The sequence below is a fragment of the Epinephelus fuscoguttatus genome, linkage group LG17, assembly GCF_011397635.1.
Source record: "Epinephelus fuscoguttatus linkage group LG17, E.fuscoguttatus.final_Chr_v1".
In the NCBI taxonomy this organism is placed as follows: Eukaryota; Metazoa; Chordata; class Actinopteri; order Perciformes; family Serranidae; genus Epinephelus; species Epinephelus fuscoguttatus.
In genome coordinates this window covers 9,637,732-9,662,347 of record NC_064768.1, presented here as the reverse complement: position 1 = coordinate 9,662,347, position 24,616 = coordinate 9,637,732, and the positions used below count along the sequence as shown (strand labels likewise).

General features: G+C 39.8%; 1 protein-coding gene across 1 annotated transcript; it reads right to left on the bottom strand.

Moving 5' to 3' along the window:
• Window positions 1-760: 760 nt before the first annotated feature.
• On the bottom strand, window positions 761-24,000 carry LOC125904521 (CD209 antigen-like). The gene is made up of 6 exons (XM_049601981.1): window positions 23,710-24,000; window positions 17,206-17,334; window positions 16,131-16,307; window positions 15,693-15,880; window positions 10,830-10,945; window positions 761-2,442 (listed from the first exon to the last, which is right to left on the bottom strand). Exons 1-6 carry the CDS (start codon window positions 23,816-23,818, stop codon window positions 2,262-2,264), a joined length of 900 nt encoding a protein of 299 aa, XP_049457938.1. The 5' UTR covers window positions 23,819-24,000; the 3' UTR covers window positions 761-2,261.
• Window positions 24,001-24,616: the final 616 nt, after the last annotated feature.

The window sequence follows — 24,616 nt, the reverse complement described above, 5'->3', positions numbered from 1 at the left end:
CTGTACTTAAAATTTAAGTGTGTTTTTTACAAAGTTGACACATTTGTGAGTCACTTGCGGCCCATTCAGAATGGACCTGTGACCCACTTTTGGACCACAACCCACCAGTTGGGAACCACTGGTATAAAGCACAGATACACATGCATGTAACACCACAACTATGTAACACCTCTGGTAACATAAAGCTGTAGAACCACCACCGTTCTCCTCTGAGGATTTACCTACTGACGTCCAGACCTACAGAGACTTACTGCACAAAGATACATTTGATTTTACTATCAGCCGAACATTTAAATTATAATCTCATACTCCTGATACTTCATGATAGATAATGTATTTCAATATTTACTTCAAAATCGTTTGTCTTCGGTGTCTTTTTCAGGAGAATATGAACTATGGATGAAAACAGAAATTTAGTTTTTACCTAAAAAACATGCAGAGAAGACAGCAGTACTGCCTTCAGTCTTCCTCTAAGGCCACAAACTCAGCATTTCTTCTTTAATACTTTAAATCAGTGGTTCTCAAATGGTGTTCCGTGATGCCAATCTAGGTGTGATAACCACACATTATGGCCTATAAAAAGTTATTTATTGTCTTATGTTGTGATAAGAATGATAACACATGAAACAGAAGCTATTGTGCACAGATATAAACACAGGTGTGCCTTGAGATTTTGGCTTGTCCTTTGGTGTGTTTGAAAACTGCTGCTTTAAATCTTTTCAACTGTGTATTAGGACCATTGTAGGTAATATTCAGATTGAAAAAAAAAAAAAAAAAAAAACACCTCAGAATTTCTGAGATTTAAGTCATATTTTTATGAGATAAAAACTCAGATATTCTCTGGTCATATCATAAATCATATATTTGTGATAGAAAAAAATTCTCGAAGAAAAAAGTATGGAACACTAATAATAGCTGTACTTATATAAAATTGGACAAACAATGTATTTATTTTATGTAAGATATTTATTGGTATTTGTTAGGTCAACATGAGTCTTACATTATACCCTTCAATGAACAAATACTTTGCTCCTATTGGGTCATGAATCAGTGCACAATATTTCCTTTACGCAAATGCACGATGAAGTGGACAACCTAACATCCCCGCTGTGAAACATCAAACGCTAGCAAACTGCAATACCCAAATAATCAATCAACACATATATATGTGTGTCCATATGTTTATTTAACCTGTGCACTAATTCATGCAATCAGTTAATCAATATGCCATTTTTGTTTTGTAATACTATTTTCTGGAAATCTTTCATGGGAAACCCTTGTTACACCAATATGGATTCAATGTATGTTTTGGGTTACTAAAGTAAATTCATCACTGTTTTTCCAAGTTTTTTTCACGTAAATTTGCAACTTTATTCTCAGAAAATTGCTGGGTTTTGTTTCTTGCAAATGTATGACTTAATAATCTCAGAGAATAGTCAAGTTTTTTAACTAAATTTGTGAATCTTTTCTTTTAAATTCACCATTCTGAACACATTTTATCTCACAAATTTGTGACATTAATCCTGGAAGTTTTTTTTCAAATATTCCTCCTAAATCAGTTATTTCTGTCATGTACTTACAATGGCCCTGATATACTGTTGTAACTTCAAGACTGTGTTGTCTTATTTTTACAGTTATTATTAAAAAGTTTCAATCATAACTGGACGTTATTACCTGGAGTGATGTGAGATTCCATAGTTTTAATGTTTTTTTGTTTCCCTTTATTCAGTTTATATTTGTTTATTTGTTGTATTTCTCAACAGATAAAAATTAATAATAATCTCATAAATGTGTCTTCAAATGCTGATGTTCAATACACGATCAATGGCTAAGAAAATAATCACTATCTAAAGGTTGAAATTAGTATGAAGAAGTTATAAAAATAAAAGTACAGTTACTGCTGCTTTAATTTTTAACTGTGAACTCATTTTATTAAACATTAGTAACCTTGTCCAGTGTTCTGCACAGAGCTGACCACCTATGCTTGTCGTCAATGAGAAAAGGGAAAAATACCATGAATATGGTGAATGATGAACGATGAATTTATCTCTTATATCTGACAGAATTGAGTCAGATCTCAGTAACATATTAATCTAAATGTGAGATGGGATTATACTTGCAAAAGATCAGCCTTCTCAGTCCTAGGTGTTTTGGTAAAACAGAGAAAAAACAGTTGTTCATAGACGCAGCTGACAACTGACTGACTGGTGACCTTGCTCCACTGGTTTTTCTTAGTCGATCAGAGCAGTGCAGACTCAGTCTCAGTGTGGTATGGCAGTGCTGGCTCCAGGACCCATCTCCTTCTCACAGATGAAGGGCCAGTACATGGTGCAGGGGGCATCATACCAGCTCCGAATTGCCACTCGCTCCAACACCTGTGTTTTCACAATGTAGCCACAGTCCTCGTCAATGTGATTGTTGGGTTCGCCGACCTCCCAAAAACTACAGTTAGTAGAGGGAAAGAGAGAGAAAAAAAAGTCACTTTGGTGAACAAAGTCATCCATAAACATAAACACTTACGTGTTGTTTTGATCATGGGATCATTAGGCAGCTCATGATTTACATCCTAATGTCACAATGGAGGGACAACTATGTAGTCTGATTTTAGCACTGGTCATCATGTACTATATTGCTTGCATTGTTTATTTTAGGCAAACCATACAGTTTGAAAACGAAGCATGCTTCCAACAAACAATGTTTTGTTGCATTGTATGTGCCAAATGTGCATATTAAGGCAGTACAGGAGGGGGCACACATTTATATTCTTCTGGGCAGTGATGGCCAAATGAAGCCTCACGAAGCATTTTCTTTATTTTATGAGCCCACTAGATGGCGCTCTTGGTTTAACGAGAGAGGCTCAAAGAATGGTTATTCAGTGGTGCTTTCAACCTTTTGTTGAACAAAAAGCACCATCTAGTGGGCTCATAAAAAAAAAAAAGTGCTTCATGAGGCTTCATTTGGCCATCCCTACCTCTGGGACTGTTACACCCAAACAATGTGTAATGCAAGTTTGTTTGTAACCAGACCAAGACCACCTCTTCAAGAAGGTCTCGGTCCGGTTGTTTTTGGTGTGCACTGGGTTGCAATTGCTGTATTCACACCTGCCCAAACAAAACGCACTTAGGGGGCAAACAAACTTGAGTTCGACTGAACCGAACCAAACAGTGCAGGTGTGAAAGCACCCTTAGTGTCAGTGCATGTAGTGTCTGGGTGCTGGCTCAACTTTCATGTTGGAGAATAGAGTTCACTTCCAGGCAGTGCCAATGAAACAAACAAAACAATAATTCCACTAACTTCCGCCCAGAAAAGCAGTCTGGAAATAAACACAAGTGGTTAAAGGCTTTAGGATAAAGGTTAAATATAACAATACATGTCAAATCACCCAGCGACATGTGAGCAGAGCAGAGCCGCAACAATGTGAGGGAAAAAAAGGAGGAAAAAAAGGAACATCTCAGCAGGAAAATAGGAAGGGAAGGAATGTAGGGGGCAAAAGAGGAATGATAAAAGGTTAGTCATTTTCCAAATGAGGAAGAGAAATCAGGTGGTTTTTAGAAAATCTGTTGAGTTGGCACAAGATGGAAAAAGACTGAGAATACAATATCATGACAAACTGGAAGATGACGATGTCTTCGCATTTCTAAGTAAAACATATGTTTCCACACAGTTCCTTCTTTGGCTCTAACGTTTTTGTTTTTCATCAGAGGTCAGAGGTCAGGGTCGCCTGTGGTGCAGCGCCCTGCAGCAGGTTAACAGCACTTACATAACAGTGCTCAGAGCTGCTGTTTGCAGCAAGAGCAGGCGAACATGATCCTGGCTTCCCTCCAGCTGTTATCTCACATCTGGAAGATGTAGAACCTTTAACTCTGTAGTGACTCTTTCCCTTAAACTGTTACATTTGAATGACACAAATAGTGCAGATAATAGATTTATTACCAAAATTATTGTCAATAAAAGTATAAACAAGCACCAATTTGCAATAGCTGCTGATACGTGTTTGCATGCATGTCATTCCAAACACTTGTTACCAGTGCAATGATGCCTCTTAAAATGACAGCTGGTTCATGAGAAAGGATGTAGAATAACAGTGGTTGGATATGTGTGTGTCTTTCTACAATGTTTGTTTATGTTACATGAGCCCATTAAGAAGTTATGCGACTCATTGTTACAGCCCATTCCCTTCACCTTCACACATATGCACTTGACCTCCATGACATATTTCAGCCTCCTAGGTCAAAAAATTTGGTCGCCAAGGGGTGGGGAAATTTTTGTGGATTGACAGAGCGACCTATAGAGCTGCTGGTCACAGCTAAAAACACAATCTAATTTACCAGGCCCCAAAGTGATGTCTTCAGCTTTCTCAACAGTCCAAAACCCCCAAATATTCAGTTTACAGTGAATATAACAGAGATGTGCTTCTGGTGCTTTTTGTGGGCTGTGTTGAAAGGTGGTTGCGTGTGGCTGCAGGTCTCCTATTGAAATGAGGAAATCAGCTCACCAGTGTTTAATCTCTCCTCTCCTGTGACTCTGCAAGTTAGCCAGGCCAAGGTTTCAAATGTAAACATCCGTAAACACCGAGGAAAAGATGGAGAAGACAGGCAACAGCTATAATCCCGACCACATGGACCAGCAAGACCACTTCTGTGTACACCTCTGCATCTACATTGTAAGCACCATAGCAATCGTGGAGAAGTAAAACACCATCTGCGGTCTTAATTGCGTGGATCTTTCTGCCGAACTAGCATCCTATTAGCCGTTGTCTGTGGCTATATGGCTATATGCTGAGTCTACTGCAGAGCAGAGTTGCTGCCGTGTTCAAAAAAGGTGACCATGCAGGCATCTCGTTTAGTGAAGATATGCAAACACACTACGACTGATGCCCCATGTGATGCAAGAGCTAGAGCCAATCAGAGTCTGGAGCACATTCCAGGACACCACCATTGATGTCACCGATGACATCAATGAATTCACTATTCACTTGGAAAACAACAGAAGCAGCTGTTGTCAGGGCGACCTCTAGCTCACCTAGAAGAGTGTGTGCCACATATAGGTTGGACCTTTGCAGCGGCCTGGGTTCAATCCTGACCCACGGGCCTTTGCTGCATGTCATCCTTCCTCTCTTTAGCAGCTTTCTTGTAATTCTAAAGCTGTCCTATCAATGAAGGCAAGAAGTGCCCAAAATAAAATCGAAAAAAAAAAAAAGAAATAGTTGTGTCAAGAATGAAAAGAGAGAGCCGAGAAAGAAGGTCAAATTCTGGATGCCTTCTCTTCCTCTCTTCCTCTACACATCTGGCCAATCATGGTGTGAATGTCAAATTTTCAGTAAGAAACAGTCGCACACAGTCCCTCCCCTCAATCCAACATTGGAAATGCAATCTGTTTACGTAATACCGGCAGCCTGACATTTGCACCCCTTGCTGTTAGAGTGGCTTAACATAACAATCACATTGGTTTCAAACCAAATATAGTTTTGAAGAAGCACATTTTTTCAGGGAATCTAGAAACCTTTCTTTGGAACTGTGCTTCTGTTTTTGGTTCCTTCCCTCCAAAAAAAATAGTCTGTGCCACAGGGTTAACTTTGCAGTGAAACAGGAAGTATTGGGTTAAAGTTTGCACTTAACAGTGTCCAGTTGCTTCTTCTACAACCCCTCCTTTTCCTTCCCTTTGGCCACCTGACTCTCATTCGTTGAGTGTAAACCAGACCAATAACCGTCACTGTGCAGGCCAAAACCTGTGCCAAAGTCTGAAGGTATGCAAGAGGTCAGTGTTCAACGGTGGTCCAATGGTCAGTCAATCTGCATGTGGGTGTTTGTCCAAGTATGTGTGTATCAGAGACAGTCTGGAGCCAGAGGAGCGAACTCACAGTTTGGGCAGAAATGAACTGTTAACTGTATCAAAGCTGCTAAGTCGATTTGTTTGAGTGTTAATCTTTCATGTCCTTCAAGACAACATGTCCTGTCTTGTTTTTTATACCTGGTCAAATTCATATTAAATAGTGAGGAACAACTTTATCTTACTGTTTATCTATCTGTTTGTGTGTTTTATGTTTTTTATGTTTTGCAGACTACCCAGACACCCAGACTTTACGTCTGTCCCACAGTCGATAGGTCTACACACTTAGAAACAGCGCCTGGAAGAAGATCAGCTCTGCATTCAGGATTACAGGTAAATAGGCTATACAATGTTTGTTAAGGTTGCTTAGCAACCTCACATGCAACCTGCCACCACGTTCTTGAAAGCTGGCACAGAAAGAGCTCAAGAGTAGTGCCAAGTGCATGTGTACGGCCTCTAATTTCCAGGGCTGGTACCTGCGGTTTTTACACAGGCTAGTTAATAACATGTCGGGCAGGTAATCCAAAATTTGGGATCATTTTGAGATATCATTAATAATTAAATTAATATTGTAAACATGCGAGCGACTAATGGCCCTCAATGACCATTGTTGGTCGAATGGAAAATCCTTAGTTGGGGGCGGCCCTAATGAACACAATTCCCCATGACTCCTAGACCTTTGTGAGCTGTCACAGCTTAACTGAAGAGGCAGGTCTGTAAAAACAGACTGAACTCTGGACATGTTTTCAGACAGCCGAAACAACACCGAGAAAGTTGGATGACTGACTTTAAAACAGAGCTTTGGTGAATTTTATGATGCAGACAAAACCACGTTAAAATGACCTGAAGGTCCAGTGTGTAGGATTTAAGGTGACATCTTGGCAGACATGTAATAAAATATAATGAGTATGTTTTCTTTAGTGTATAATGACCTAAAAATAAGAATCATTGTGTTTTTGTTACCTTAGAATAAGTCATTTGTATCTACATAGGGAGCAGATCCTTGTTTACAGAGATCGCCATGTTGCACCACCATGTTTCTACAGTAGCTGAGAACAGACAAATGAAACACTGGCTCTAGACAGAACCATTTGCATTTTTGCGAAGGCCACAGTAGTTAGCAGCCCCGCCACAATGAGCAGTGTGGGAGAAATACAGATTTTTTCACATGAAACTGCTTTATTTAGTGTGTTTACTGGTTTTGATCACTAGATCCATTTGTTTTGGAGGAGGAGACCTCTGTGGATAATTCAGCCTCTAGTAAAAACCTCCTGAATGTTTGGATCTTAAGTGATTCGAGAAAATACGTGAGCATACATGTGCAGATGCTGGGCTAACAGCCCATCTCCAACATGCCAAACAGCATCATAGAAAAACTGATTTGTGATGTGAAATTGCTGTATTCAGTGTTTTTTTGACAATTGGTCTGTTTGTTTTGGAGAGAAGGAGACCTCTGTGGACAGTTTGGCGCTCTGCAAAAACCTCCTGAATCTTTGGATCTTAAGTTATCAGAGAAAAGTGGTGAGCACACATAGCAGGTGCTGGGCGAGCAGGCCATCTACAACATACTGTTTAAAGAATTTCAGAGTGGATGATTTAATCGCTGAAGAGGACCTCAGGAGACACACAGTGTTTAATAAAGACTTGACTGAGGAGAATCACAGTTCACCATACAGTGTAACACTGTGTATGCCGTCCAAAGATTCTGAGGGTGTCCTTGCCCAGTTCTTGCATTTAACCCAAACAGTACTCACTTGTGAGGAGTTACTCCACGTTCCCAAATAAGGTTATTCTGTCCCTGTCTATGACTATGTGAAGTTTCTATTGGTTTCTAACTTTAAACAACAAGCACGCTGACCTGGCTTGCTCTGAATCACCTTGACTGTCTCTGACAAAATGCACATATACAGCCCAGTGCAGGCCAATGATTCACACCATGATGAAACTATTTTAGAATGTTACAGAGAAAAGTTGCAGCGGTGTGACCTGTTCAGTCTGAGCTGACTGATTAATTAGCGCTGGTTATTTATAATATTGTGGCATATTTATTATGATGCTCATTTTCTTTATTTTTTCACTGTTTCATCACTACCACAAATGCAACCGTTGCCAGTATCTCACTATCACTATCCTCATTCATATTATAAGAAGCTACAAATTATATTCAGCCACAAAATAAGCCTGAAAAGCTGCAAATCAGAACAGTATGGAGAGTTGTTGCTCAGAGAGATACACCATCTCATCTAGTTGCATTGTGAACCTGCAAGTTTTTAGAAGGTTGCAGAATGGCACATGGCAAGTAGCTGCATGTTTCAACTCGTCTCATCACAAATCTTTGGTCTGAACTGGGCTTTAAAAGAGACTCTTGTCTGTTAAGCCTGGAGCATAGGGTGATCTCTCCTACTTTTAACACTGGGAGCTATGGCAACGGAGTCAGCTAGGCACCCTTATCTGGGCAGCTGTACTCCCTTTGCCACAACTGGGAGTCAACAGATGGAATGCATTCATAACAAAGGTCAAGTAGCCTGATCTCAAGACCTCTTTTAGGCTTTCTGATGACCTGACTGTTACCTTAAGCATATTTATCATCCGCTTCCTTTACTGACCAAACTAAAGGCTGTATCATGACAAAATTCCTTCACACATGCCTAACAGTGTTGGAGAACTGTTTCATTCAGTGTTTTTACTGGTTTTAATCACGTGGTCCATTTGTTTTGGAGAGGAGGAGACCTTGCAGATAATTTGACTTTCAGTTAAAACCTCCTGAACAGTGAACACTGAAGGAATTGTAATTGGGAATTTTTTTAGCTGGTTGCAATCTGTAATCCTCATGGCTAGATGCCACCAAATCTTAGACTGTTCCTTTAACCTCTCTAACTCCGCTTGGATGCCCACGTCCGCACTCCCCCCCTCCTCTGTTAAATGGTATCTCCCAGGCGTACTACGTCATCAAACCATGCGATGTTTGGTATTGCCGGTTTCAGGAAGCTCTCGACTTTTCAAAAATGACATTGTGTTTATTTTATTTCTTAAGGATTTCGCACCAGAGCAGCCTAAACACACAAAGTCCAAAATCGCGATGAGTGGTGACAAGTCATGTCATGCCATTTTTCGAGGGGAAAAGTTAAAGGATTACTTGCGATCTTAAGCAGAGCTGCAAGTGGAGACCAATGGTCGCGTTAACCAGATATTCTTGGTCATCGACCGTTTTTTTACAACAATGACCGGAAAATCTGAAGGCCGTCGGTCATTTGACCAGTTGCAATTACCACCCCTGCCCACTTGGCGGCGGAGTGCACAGTCAGTGGTTTAAGTGGCTGCCGTTTTCACACTGTAGAGAAAAAGTCATTCATCTGCTTCATGTAGCGTTGTTAACATAACGGCCTAACACACCAGATGCGTTAGTGCCGCAGAAGTCCTGCGAGTTTACTCGCAGGCGCTTGACTGTCCACACAGGCAGCGCATTTCTCCTGGGCTCTCCACACTGGTTAAACATCGACTCCACTCGTCTGTTCCCGTCAGTACTCGTTTTTTCACTTCAACAGGTCATTTTAAAGATGGGTAAGTCCATATTTTAATCATTTTTTATAATGTAATAAGTTAATGACAATTTGTCATTGCATGTCCATGTATTGAGCGTGTTGGATAAACACTGAATGAATAGGGCATATTGTTCTGACCATTTTATTTATGTAGTCTGTAGGCTCAGTGACACAAAATTAAAATTGTAATGTTCGATTATGCACTGTTGTGTTATTTTAAATTATAAACATGGTATTCCCTCATGTTCCTCAGTGCATGCTGTTGTTATTTTATTTTGAAAATTGGCCGGATTCTCTCATCTTTTCTGTGTCCGACTTCCTGTTTGGTACGATCTGCTCTATCCAGCTTGACAGAAGCGCTCGCGGCTCGCGTGTAGACCAGACGCCGAACTGAAGCACTGCGGTGTGTGGGTGTCTGTTCATCTTTTCGTTCATGTCCTTATTAATGCACACTTTATAACTTGCTTGTTGGATTTATTAAAAATGAACGAATGAAAACTAAATGTCTTTGAATATCTTTACTATCATTTAAAAACGAAAATTAAAATGACCAGTAAAAATAGATTATGACCGGATTTTCACGACCCTGTCAGTCAAAATGACCGGGGACGAGAAGTCTAGCGCAAACTCTGGTGGAGACTTAGATCTTTTATAAAAGGTAAGAGTCTCACTCCTACTACTTTTTTTGGCTGAGATATACGGCCTAGAAAGTGGGATCATAACTTTCACGTTTCATATGGCTTTATTTGGTGATATTTTATGATGTTTCTGTATCATAAACAACATCAGCTATCATAATCACACCTGATTTCAATAAGGTACAATGTTTGAAGCTGGCTGAGTGTTGTTTGATCACTGATAGTACTGTTTTGAAGCGGAGTGAGCGCTCTTGTCATGTGGAGCTCCGCCTGGATCTTTTCATGGAAAAAACACTGTAGAATGGTCATACTTTGAGCAATTTTCTTCAAACTTGAAACAAATGTTCATTGATAGTGTGCCTACAGCCCCACAGTATCATGTACCTGCTCAGATGAAGCCACAGACAGTTATTCATCCTGAAAATCATTTTTTATTTTATTTTAGGCAAAATCTTCAACTTTTTACTGACTTCAGAGGCCCATGACTCTGTCTCTGTATCACCTAGAGTGTTTCTGACACTTTCACAAGAAACTTCAGGGAGTTTTCTTTCTGACAAGACCTCATGCATGCATGTAGTCAGAGCGGTGCAGAGGCTACAGTCATTTTAATTTGTGTATGTCATTTTAGGCGTTTTCGCTACAAAATGGGGGTGGAGTGCAAGTAACTGCACAGTGCTTACAAAGAAATTGTTGTTTAACTTGTTCACAAAGGTTTCGGTTTCTAATAGCATCTGAGTGGTAAGTCATAACTGCGGCTGTGAATGCAGTTTGGTTCTGAACATGTCAGGAGGCAGATGAGCTGTGAAAGAAGTGGACCTACCCTCCGACCAGCGGGGTGCCATCCACCCATTTCCAATGATCCTCCGTGTGCTCGTCAGTGATCCCAAACCAGTAGGCATTCCAGTGACCTCTGGGTAGGAGATTCCATAGAAATGTCTGGGAGGAAACACACACACACACACACACACACACACACACACACACACACACACACACATTCATTAAAAGAAAGGTTCAAGTACATTCAGGGAAGACATTCATCACTGATTGTTTTTGTACAGTAGAGAAACAGCTCAATGCTTGATGTTTGATTAATATCCCGATGTCACACCAGACTGGATGTTGATATTGTGCGATTCTGCAAAAGCCCAAATTATGTTCAGTTATTGTGTTTTTGTAAAGAATAAAGCGGGTGGTATTCTAGTGCATTTCTCTTATTATCAACAACATCAGTAGCCACACTGTTGCACCAGGTCACATCTTACTTCATTACCATTAATACACACATTGAAGTTTATTTTGACTCAGTCCCACATACAGTGGTGGAAAAAAGTTTTCGGACACCCTTAAAATTTTACACAATCTCAAATATTATCATGAAATATTTGTGGAAAAATCTTTTTTGTGTTTCAAAAGGTGTGGCTGCATTAGACAGATACAAACAAATACAAATTATATATATTTTTTTATTGTTTACAAGAAAAACTAACAAAACTAAATTCTTGACAGTTTCAATATGTCAGTTCTCAACATTGTCGGTATCAAAGTCAACAAATAACAGAGAATGTGTTCAAAACTGAACAAAAAATAAATAAACCATCACATCATCAAATTAATATTTAGTAGTCCTGCCACTGGCACGTAGTAGAGCTCTAATCCTGGCTGGCATGTTCCCCACGAGCCTTTCACGCTGTTGAGGGGTAATCTTGTCCCATTCTTCTTGAATTACTGCTTTTAATTCTTCTAAATTCTTTGGTTTATGCTTTGAAACAGACCTTTTGATAATCCACCACAGATTTTCAATGGGGCTCATGTCTGGGGATTGAGCTGGCCACTCTAAGACCTGGATACTGTGCTCCTGCAGCCAAGTTCTACTGGCCTTGGATGTGTGGCAAGGGGCATTATCATGCACTCATGCATCCCCAAACCATGATACTGCCTCCACCATGCTTGACAGTAGGTACTGTACATGCTGGAGATAATGCTTCGCCTGGCCTTCTGCGTACCCTCACATTAGTAGGAGGAAGATAAAGCTGGAAACTGGACTCATCTGACCACAAAATCTTCTTCCAATTCCTGGCTGTCCAGTTCTTGTGCGCCTGGGCCCACAGACGCCGGGCTAACCTCTGTCTCTCATTGATCAGGGGCTTCTTGATAGCCTTGTAGGACCTTAAGCCATGATCTAAAAGTCGGCCACGTACGGTGCGGGTGGAACACTGGACACCAGTTTGGTTTGACCACTGCTGCTGAAGCTCCTGTGATGTCATTCGGCGGTTTTGCCTGCACATGCGGATCAGGATGCGGTCATTTCTTGCTGAAGAAACCCTTGGACACCCAGATCTTGGTTTGTCTTCCAAGCTGTTGGTTCGTCTGTATTTCTGCAGAGTGTATCCAACTGCTGAAGGACTGCATCTGCACTTCCTGGCTATCTGGCGGCAGCTGTACCCTTCCTGGCTGAGAATCTTTATCTTCAGGCGTGTTTCCTGCGTTAGGTTCCTTGTTTTAGCCATTTTTGTGTCTGAAGAAATTTCAAATGTGCTGGCTTTATGTAGACATGAAGCTTGGCAACAAAAATTGTGTCTTTTAATAAAAAGAACGAGCTTCATCACTGGTACCAAAATGACCCAATACTCAAAATTTCTTAAGTATTTTTATGGAACCAATCAATTTTAAGTTTTTAATGGCTTTTTTAGGATTTATTTAGTATTTTGGCTGTGACTGTACTAAAAGAAATTGCACTTGAAGACCTAAGAGTGATTCTTAATGCAATATTTCACAAATGCATGGGGTGTCTGAAAACTTTTTTTCCACCACTGTATATTTTGCGAATAACACAGCCTTATCTTTTAATATTAAATGCGATGGTTGGGGCTCATCTTGTGAGGAACAAACAGACCACTATCTTCAATTAGTTACACCCATTCCTTCACACTGTTTAAAGCAACTTTCCAGTTTGGTAATAAGTCCACTAAATGTTGTCACTTCCCCTTGACAGTTGCAAAAACACTGTGTTAAAGCTGAACTCACTAGAAGAAAATTAAGCTGCTCTGTCTGATAAGTTTATTTAGCGCGTGTCCAACCACTTTTACTAGTTAAACAGCACATAATCTGGGTGCAAATTAAGGCACAAGGGGCGAAGTTGTTGTATTTTGTCTAGGGCTTCATACCATTCCCATCTGAGCTGCTAACACTACATGTAATTCGGTACCAGTTTCTTTTTTTGCGGTACTTTCTTTGTAATAACAAAAGTGTAATTTTTAAATAAGCTTTGCAAGTTAACTCTTTTCTTATCAAACAAAGCTAATTTTCTGTCTCTGTGTTTCTGTCTGCTTGTGTATCAATGTGTTTCAGCTCATCTAGCAGCAATATTAGACTATTACTATAAAACTATAGAAAACAAAATAGACCAGATGCCATCAGATTGGAATTGTCGGGATTGTGGCTCGAAGCCAGTACGCCTCTGCCTCCTGTCTGAAATTAAAACCCATAGCTCATGGGGCTCTGTTTCTTGTCTTGGAGCTCTGTGGCTGGCTGTTAGGTTTCTGGGTGCTCCATGACACTTCTGCCTCTTGTCTAAACCCAGATGCGCTCTCAGGTACCAAAATCTGGTACTGATGGATTTTTTGTGAATCAGTAGTACCAACGTAATTGGATTCAGTACCCAAACCCAATTTAGTGATTCAATTAATCATAGGTGTGGGTTTGGGCGTAAACATGAACTCAGCCAATCAGTGTCATCTCCCATTCCCTTTAAAAACCTAGGTGCATCTGCATGTGGCGCACTGTTATTTACATAGCGGATTTAGCAAATTGACCAACAGTGAACCAGCTGTGTGGCATCGCAGTATGTGTGCAGATGGACGATATTTGGCTTGAGTTTCCCTGCTTCCCTTCACTGGTTCCTGTACAGCAGAGTAGGTCTTTTTTTCACTGTTATAATCATTAAAAAGCAAAAGCAGCAGTAGGCTATATCTTCAGTAGCTAGCTAGCTAACCGTACACTTTTAAGGGTTTGATTTTGGTTTTGGAAGAGGGAAGAAATGTTAATCTTTTTCTAGCAACATTTAGCTCCAAATCCAAAAAACCAGATCAAATGAAGGAAATTTGAAACACCTGCATTCGAGTCAATGGACAGCTGTATTGTTGTCAGAACCTGGTCTGGGCCAGCTCAATGCTATGTTATGATTGGCCAGTCTGTGTCCGGGGGTGGGACTTAGTGAAGGTTCAATTTCGAGAAGCAAGTGGTTTTCTGCTAAGAGTATTGCAGTAAGAGCAGTATCATCAATGTAGCAAATATCGTTGGACATTTAAGCAACAAAACTAAAAACTGTGGTTATAAACTTGACAGATGCCCCTTTTCCACCACAATTAGTGGTCATTTCCTGTTGCCAGTAGACAAGAGCAGCTCTGCAGCAGAGGAGTATGTATTTCTGTGTGTTGGTTTTTTTTTTTTGATACATCACATTCTACATCACAAATGGGCTGGAGAACAGGTAAACAGTAGAAAGAGGAATGGCGAAATTAGCCAGAGGCAATAAATACTCCTGTCTACTGCAGAGTCATTTGACCGGGGTGTGAATGCCAAATAAAACCTTTCTAATCGTATTAAAAAGACAGATTTTAGCGGGTGAAAACGCGCACAACGTCTCTCTCAATGTGGAGTCGGACAGCAGCTCTGCTCTTGGCTTTGTTCACAATTAATACTTTCTTCATTAATGATGTATTATTTCACCAACCCCCAATCCATCTTTGCATCCCTGTGTGTATACTTGCATTGTGAAATATTGCACCATTCTTATTGTAGACCAGGTTTCTGTTGGCTAAATGGTGCAATTGCTTTCTGCCACCTCAAAACAGCTATGCACCAATAACATGGCTGATCTAGTGTTGCACGGTATACCGGTACTAAAATAACACCGCGGTACTAGAGTATTCCAAATGGTACTATACTGCATTTGGAAAATACCGGTACTTTGAAATTGATTCAATTCATTAATTTAGTTAATTTATTTTACTCATTTATGCACACAAACGCCTTTCTTGTTCCTATTGGAGCACAGATTGCACAAGTGGTGTGTATGACAACACCTGTATCAACATTCGCAGCTGGCGCACGTGAAAAAAGACGAGAAAGTCTGTCTCACAAAGGAAGACAACACGAGACAACACAAACTTGGTGGAACATTTGAGTTACCAAACCGTGACGTCCGTACTGAGGTACTTACCGAACCATGATTTTTTTGGTACCGTTACACCCCTACTATTTATTGTTCTAAAGGTTTGTATCCAAAAGGACTTTTCCTTAGGAAAAGTACCTAAGAGTATTGAAATTCATATTGGTATTGGTACCGAAACAAAGATTTTGGTATCGTGACAACACTAGCCTGATCATCACCTTACTTTAAGACCTACACACCTGTTGGCGCGCAGATGTGCAAAACACTATGTGGGTGTTGGCTGTGAAAATGACCACTTTGTCAGTCTGAAACTAGCAATGACAGTTGCACTGCGCTGTGAGCCACCTTGCGCCGGGTATAAGTTCGGGCCTTTTTCATTAAACACTTTCTTCTGTAAGAAATTAAACCAAATAAACTTCAATGGACACAAAATCTAACGGTGTTCCCTGGGACACATGACAGCACTGTGATCGTTATATTGCGATCATGCAGCTTGTCATACTGTACCTGCTCCTCAGCTGTGTGGATGATGGCCAGGTAACCTCCTTGGCTCTCGCAGTACGATTTGCTCTCTGGCCAATCCCTTGAGTTTCTGGAGATGAAGTAACAGCTGTTGTTGAAAAGATGCCAGTCTGGGTTGCAGACGATGGGGGCCTTTGTTGTTGGTTTCACTGTCGGTTTGATCACTTCAGGAGCTGATGACGCGCAGAAAGAGAGATTCGGCAACCAGGAAGCAGAACAGTACATTATCATTATTGCAAAAATGCACACTTTACTCTCATACAGTAAGAATCACACTACCACAGATGTTAAAAGATTGTTTGTTTGTTTTATTAAGATCCCCATTAGCCTTTGCGTAGCAGTAGCTATTCTTCCTGGGGTCTTCATAATTCTTCACACGACAATACAAGTTGACATATAGGTGATCAGTATGGCACCATTTACCTTTAGTGGCCATCTTGGTACCTAGTTTGGCCAGCAGCTCGTCCTTCTCTTTCTGCAGCTGTTTTTTCTCCTGCTGCAGTTTGGTGATGGTGGAAGTAAGAGCCGACGAGTTTGCATCCTGAGTCTGCTTCTGTATCCCTGACGTCGCTTCACCAATGCCCTGAGAGTTCTTCTTATCTGTGGAACATATAGAGCAACGTGATAGATACAGTAATGTAATCATGTAATCAAGTACTTTAAACATGATTTAACATCTTGGGAAACAGATAAGAAGAAAAGTTCAGGCTGAAACCAAGCAACATGCAGATGTGTTTTCATCATGTTGTGCTTTAAGCTAAAACCACACCTGAGGGTTTTGCTCACAGTGATGACTTTTACATATATTTACCTCTTTATATATATATATATATATATATACATAAATGTATTTATAAATATTCTGAAACAGAGAATCTACCCGTATACTGAGAACATTTCCTGATTGCTCTGTGTCATCTTAACATCTTTCCTAGTTCATTGTCTGTGTAACAGTTACAGACTTTACTCTTACTGACAAATTTCAGTTTTAGTACTTTAGCTTTTGGATGTAGGAAAGAGTCATTAACGATTACTGATATTTTTTGGAATGTCTTGGACCTTAAGGAATTCTGAATATGGACAAAGTTTTCCTTAAAGAACAGAAGCAGCATGAGTTTGTGTTGCAAGGCTCAAACCACAAGATCCTCTTTTTCTTGCCTGAAACTGTTAATTCAGCAATTCTGATTTCACAGCCTGCACTGATGACGAGCACCAGTCACTTACGTGGTCATATTTTTTTCTTATATCTTTCTATTTGGTCGCCTGAAATGTTTCCGTCAGAAGAAAAGAGCAGAAATACATAATTTAATATAAAAGTTTAATGACTTTTAGGAATATTTTCCCATCCTCCAAAAGAAAATAAAAAAGCTCATTAGCTTTCAATTTGAAAAAGATAAAGACATTATCATAGCCGACATGTAGTTGGACTACTTTAACATACAAATAAATCAGTGGAAATTCTCTTCAGTCTTTTCTATCTGACAATTGTTGTACTCACAGTGTGCAGTGACAGCTATGATGGAGATGAGCAGGACAGCACACAATGTAGCCAGGCATATAGTGGCAAGACGGTAGGGCCCGGGGCCGCTCAGCCTGGGGATCAGTCTGATTGGGGAGACTGGGTGAGCTGAAGGAGAGAAAGGGGGAAAGGTTGTCAAGATTAAGATAATAGAAACATTTCTGGAGGTAAACAGTATGACATTTTTTGGTGGGCGGGGCTTAGCTGGAGACAAAACAATTCTCAACAGACATTAGTGCTAGCTAGGAAGTTCTGTTGGCTTGCTTTAGACAATGGAGGAAGATGATGTGAGTGATTCATTCAGAAATACTCATTTTGAGTGTTGGGGCGCACTCTGGCACAAACTGGACTGTTTGTTAATTCAGAGTGCTGTCGGAATGTACCATTTGCTTATCCAGAGCACCATGCTCACAAAGTAGCAGAGCACAATCTGGGCACTCTGTCTGGGGAGATGGAGCAGTAAAGCACCGAGCGGAGTGAATGAGTGATTAACATAACTGTTTGTTAATTCATATAGAAATAACCAATAACATAACAACTCAACATTTTAAGATTCCTATGTCTACTACAGCCCTGTGTTGGAGAGTGTTTTGCCTCCAGCTAACAAACTGACGACATTGTGAAGTCGGCCCTATAAGGGTCTATATACTGAGAACATTTGCACATTCCTTAGTCAGTATTTTGCACATTCTCTTTTATATTAAAACTGTGGTGCTCTTTTCATTTAACATACTTCTGAAACACCTAAATAACCACAACATTGAGCCCTTTAAATGTGAATGTTACAGTGAGACTACTGAACAGAGAGAGAGTTAAAAGGCAGTAAAACACAGTTGCTTCATTCAACACACAGGGTTTTTGCAGCTACAACTGGTGGGTCTAAGCCCTCTTATTGTCGGTACTGGGATGCCACATGGGTCTATTCTTGGTCCACTGCTATTAACATTACATAAAAATAACATTATACATCCTAATCAGTACTTCTGCGTCCATTTCTATGCAGCTATTACAATTGTACCCTCCCCACTGTTCATTATTAGACAGATGGAACAAATGTATCTGTGTTCATTTTTATACAGATGATAGAAATGTATCCTCATAACACAGGCTTTAATTTATCTTCAGTCTGCCTTTGATGCTTTTCAATTTCAACTTGTTTTTTTTTTAATCATGGATGCGTTTTAAATGCAAAAGACCAAGTACGTGGTATTTTCCATATACACCACTGTCTCTGACTATCCTGCCATTAAAATCTTAAATGATACCCACATCACTTTTGCTGAAGTCATACAAATACCCAAGGGGCTTTCACATCATTAACCTGGGCCAGAACCGAGTACACTTTTTCCCAAAGTCCAGTTTGTTTGATTAGCGTGAATACTGTGTACCATACCCTAGCGTAGTACATCAATCCATGCCACTTGAAAAGGTGGTCTTGAGTAGGGTTCATGTGTACTTTGGTACGCACCAGGTGTGTACACCAGCCGCACCAAAACATGTAAATAGATTGCTTTTTAACCAAGTGGCAACCTCCAGGGTTAAAAAGTGAAGCCAAAAACTGAGCTCCCTTAAATGGCCACTTGAGGCTGGCTCTGGGAGCCAGTCAGACCCCCGTGTTAAAATGCCTAACTTTACAGCAGAAATAAACATGTTTCCAGCCTTTGGTCTCTACTGCTAATTTCCTCCTCAATGACAACTCAATGGGGCGTGAATGTGTGTATGCCTTGGTTGTTTACATTTTACTGCATAATTAAGGGCGGACCACTTTGAGTGACAGGCTCTCTACTGATAGTGACCCCCTGTCTATTTTTGTAAGCTGAAACCATTTCCCTCAGAGGGAAACAAAACTTTTATTGACCTTAATTTCACAAATAAGAAACAATAAAGTCTCCGCAAAAATAGCATTTTAAGCCTTGTATGTGATTTATCCTTTGGGGATTTATACTTAAGGATTTATCCTGGCTTCGTATGAGCAGAGGAACTCTCTGCTCGTCGCTAGGCTAATTTAAACAATGTCAAATGCCATAGGCTTGTTTTAATATTGTTAGCATGTTGTATTTGTTTGTAAAACCTGTATAAGACAGTTGTTTTGTCAGTGAACCTTGTGAGCTGTAACAGAGCCAAATTTTGTAACGTTACCTACCTACCTAAATGTTGCTGTTGTCCCTGGCTTCATATGAGTAGAGAGAAGTCTGCTAGCCACTAGGCTAATTTATACAATGTCAAATGCCATAGGCTTGTGCTAAAAATATTAGCATGTTGTATTTCTGGGGAAAATGTGTCAAGCCAAAGACAAGGGCTTTGTCTGTGAATGCTGTGAGTAATAGTGAAGCCATGTTTACTGTGTTTTTATTGTTTGTTTGTTTATTTAAGGTGTGCTTTGAATCAACTAAACTTTACAGTACTTCACAGAAACGTCCGCCTCTGACTAGTGTTTTGGAGGTGTAACTGCAGAGTGACACAGACACACCACCACACATGCTCACAATGGTGTAGGCCACATGCATAGGCTACAGCTTAGGGTCTGTGGCACAAGTATAAATCCCGCTTAAAGCGTACCACCTCTATGGGGTCTAATCACCAAGGACTTTTGACATTTTTCATTCTTATGTGCACATGTTAATAAATATTCTTTTTACTATAAAACATAAATGTCATGTAGATGATGACGCAATGTTGTACAGAGCAACATTGCTAATGTGAAAGCTGAGCAGAGGGGGAGTGGAGAGTGGGTGCAGCCATACGTGTGCACAGTATGACTCAACCATACCTGACATGACAACGGCCTTAGGGATCTGGCTTTAGTCTATTCAACAGGCTTTCCATATAAAATTAACAGCTGTAGGATTTTTTTCTTAACTATTGTTCAAATAGCTTTAATATCTGCGCTTGATCAAGGAGGTATTCTGTTCTGTCCTCATCATTATTTCAGCAACTTAACCCTGTTTATCATAGTCCATTACACTTGATCACTATACTGACATTTGTACCCATCATCACTCTCTGTTTCTCTGTTTCACAAAGTTGGATGGACTTCTTTGCTGTCAAGAAGAAAAATAACCACCTCATAATATTTATCTATGAACCTCTACCGTTGAAGCTGCCCAACTACCTCACACTAAATAAAACCTTAAACCATATTTAATCCAGTCATGTGGCAGCCAATGTCTGATAAAATCTCCTCTCAGCACTATATGCAAGTTTCTTGTTAACTAACTTATCCTGTTATAATGTGAAAAGCTACTTTTAATGAGATATGTTGTTTTTGCAATGTTATGTTTATATAATGACAATAAAGTTATTGAAATACCAAGAAAGTTTTGTGATGTATACAGTTTATTGTAAAAATAGAATAATTCTGTATTTGGTAAAAAAAAAAAAAAAAATGTCATAATAACATGAAAAACATGTTATAACATGAAAAGGATTTTTTTAAACATGAGAAAAGTTTCTTACTATAATGACAGCATTTTAAAAAATTATTCATTTGTTCATTCATTTCCCGTAACTGCTTATCCTAATGGTGGTCTGGGGGGCTGGAGCCTATCCCAGCTGACATTGGGCGAGAGGTGGATACACCCTGGACAGGTTGCCAGACTATCACAGGGCTGACCCAGCTCTGCAGTAGTTTTTTTTATCAAAGTCAACCAAATGTTAGTAGACCAGAAAGGTCATTAGTTGGCAAGATTTCATTTGTCGCTAAAAATAAAACAAACGTAAAACTCTATTGGGAGCTGTGGTTAAAGACGGGTGCGGTTTTGTATTTCTCTGTAATGTCGCACAGTGTTAACAATGTTATTGATACTATTCTTTCTCAGAGCTTGAACTCAAACCATTGTGTTGCCCTGCCCAAAATATATAATTCAATAATTAAATTAATATCGTAAACATGGGGGCAACTAGTCAAATTATGGCCATAAATGACGATTATTGGTCAACTAGAAAAATTCTTAGTTGGGGGCAGCCCTAGTGGCAGCAATATACTACTGTAACTTTCCTCATTTCCTCACTTGTGAGGTCTGGCAGGTTGTTACATTTTCACTTTACAAAGTTTATACTGAAGTGTTAGAAAGACAAATACCCTTCCTTAACCCCTTAATCGCACCCTACATGACTGTGCTCCTGTATTACTGCATTAAAGGAACTGAAACTGCTGTGATACATGCTTTCAAAAATGATTCACATCTCTCATGGCCTTTAGACTTCTATATAATGTATTCACGTGCACACTGTTGCATAATACAAAAGGTATCTCCTCTGCTCTGTTCAGACTTGTGAAAAACAAACATGTTAGAGCAGCTTCTGGAGTGTGGGAAATTTGTCTGCACTACAATTATCAAATTAAACCACAGTGAGGGAAATGAGTTTTGTTCGTTTGGATGTGATGCGGCCATCACCAGACAAACATTTATTCCCACACAGATTCATATATTTATTATTATTATATTACTACTGTTTAAGTTGTTGTTCGCCTGTCAGTTTAAGGAATATATCAATTAATGAACTCCTGCCACGAGCCAACTGTCAGATTTAATCAGCCAATCAGAAATGATGCAAAGCTGATTCCAGTTTGTACAGACTTGTGACAACCTTTCCGCTTCACCTAGTGTGCCTGCTTTCCTGACCGTTCTTTCTGTTTTAGGATGCCAGTCAAGGCAGAGGGTCATCACTTACCTCATGATCCACACCTGGGCCAATGTGCTTCATGATATAAAAGCTCAACATTTTTCAGCAGACCTCCCTCACACAGAGCTATACAAACAGACATGACTGATTACTGACTTTATTATTATTTTGTAAATAAATAAGCTTTTAATGCTTTGTAAACTTGTCTCGTCTTCCATCGTTGTTTGCCTTCAGGTAGCTTATAAGCCAGGTTGTAACAAGACTCAAGAAAAATGGGGATGCAAGTGCTATAAAGACAAAAGACACTGGCTTCAACCTTTTGACTTTTTACTAGTGCTGCCAAAATTACTCATTAATTTTGTTTAATTAATCACAGAAAAAACAACACGTTAAAAAAATTAATGCTGATTAATCACGGTCTGTAGTGCCCTTTGACCTGGTGCATCATTCAAAGCCACAGTGGCTTTGTCACATGATGGAGGCAGCCTCGTCAAGCCACACTCGACCAGCTGTTCAAACGCAAACTGAGTAAGTCTACGGCTGCACCCAAATGTCCACCCTCTAGACTTGTGGACTGACCCTCACGGACTTCAATCGTACATACTGTGACATGTTCACCGTCATCACGTAAAGAAACCATGGAAATGTCTGTGCGACAATTACAGTCACTGCAACTGCTGTCACATTCTGTCTGCTCATGTCTCTGCAGATAACAAGATATAAACCCTATGAATAGGGTTGTTTTGTGAGTGACCAGTATAAAGTTCTGTATAACATTCAGACTGCAGGCATTCAAATACAGAGATGGTTGTGAATAAGGACTGGACTTTGACTACATAAAGGGGTAGGCCCATTTGTTACATCAGAAGTTCTTGTGTTGTTTTTCAGCCAATTTTCTGGCCTTTATATTTGGCATTACACTGTACAGCCTATAGGGTAGGCTGCAATGATACAATGCACCCTCGCAAAGTCTGCGAGTCTGCAAGTGTGGTAAAGTCCAGACACACCTGACTTAAGTCAAAAACTGACAGGATGGCTCTCCCACACCTGGAGCAGCATCCTGGAGAGGCGGCAGATGGACAGCAGGTGGCGTGACCGTCCTGTCAGTTTTTGACAGGATGGTCACACCTTCCTAATATCGGCTGATTGACAGATCAGCTGATAAAGATAATAATTCACAGCGTTTGTAATTAATTAGATTAATCTTTTTATAGGCTTGACAGCCCTATTTTTTTTTTACACATAACTAAAACATTCAAAGGACAGGAAGTCTTTCACGTGTGTGTGTGTGTGTGTGTGTGTGTGTGTACAAATTTAAATATTCTAAAGTCATTTGCTGATACACCGGATGAGGAAAAGACAAGTGGTCATCAAATTATTCATCCTCCAGGGAACATGAATGTGAGGACTCTGTGACATTTTGTAGACTAAACTATGGTTGTTTTTTCCTTTTTTAAGCCTGTTGTTTCCTATTCTTGTTTCAATCTGTATTTTTTCCACTACTGAGATAGTTTGTTTTGGAACTTCACAATTTTTCCTCTTATGTTGCACTTGCTACTTTTGTTCTGAAAAGTGTTTATTAAGCAAAGAGCTGAAACAATGAGTCCACTAATCCATCAAACAGACTAAACATTATCTATAAGCACATAATCATCAGATTAATTGACAATGAAAACAGTAATTTTAGTAAATATCATAATATACAATGAATAATGATGATAATAATAATAATAATAATGATAATAATAATAATAATAATTAAAATTATTACTTTTTGCAACATAAATATTTATTCTATATTCTACTGTAGGATCCAAACTGTGCTAAATTGCCAATACGGCCACATAATGTCCTTACCGCCGTGTCCAACATCTGGCCTGCGGTTCAGATCGTCATATGCGCCCTCATCATCTATTAGTTTGGAATACATCCCATCGTAGGGCGGGGAGCTCCCGGTGGTCGACATTACAGCGGTGGAAGAGTAAACACTGTAATGGAAAGTTAAGAAAGTTTCAATGCGGACAGAAAGTACAAACTCCTAGTCAGGCTGTCTGCTTCTCCCCCTGTTACACTCTGCTGTCCAGTTTGTCTTCAGTCCAAACTGGAGTCCGCCCACTTCACCGAGCTGACTGACAACAGATAAACACCGCTGTCCGATAGCAGGCAAGAGTCAAGTAGCCTATGGCAGAGTCAGATGCTTTCCGGCCATGTATTTCAAAATAAAAGTCCTAATGATGCACAGGCGCTGCAGTTTCGTGATTTTTTTTTTAAAAAAACAAAATGACTTCTACTTCTATGGAAGCCCATTTCCGCCACTGAAAGAAAAAAAAATATCCCCATGCTAATCAATAAGATAAAAAGTCAAAATTATGAGATACAAACTCCTATCACCTCGCACAGCCATGGCATGTCTGGCATGCTATAGGCAAGGCTAAATAAGGTAACTACTACACGATATTTTTGTAAAGGTTGGGTGTTTGATATAATCTTTTATTTTATTAGGGATCTCGGCTGAAGGGCGAGGACCCTCTTGTTCTTGTAGTGTTTATTATTATTATTATTATTATTATTATTATTATTGTTTCTTTCTTTCTTTCAGTGTACGCGACTTTCAACTGGAATTTGCCCCCCTAAACATGCTCGAAAACTCACCAAAATTGGCATGCCTGTCAGGACTGGCGAAAAAATTTATAAACTGACGAAATTAATCTGAAAAGTGCCAAAATGGGCTCTCTAGCGCCACCTAGAAACACAAAAATGGCCG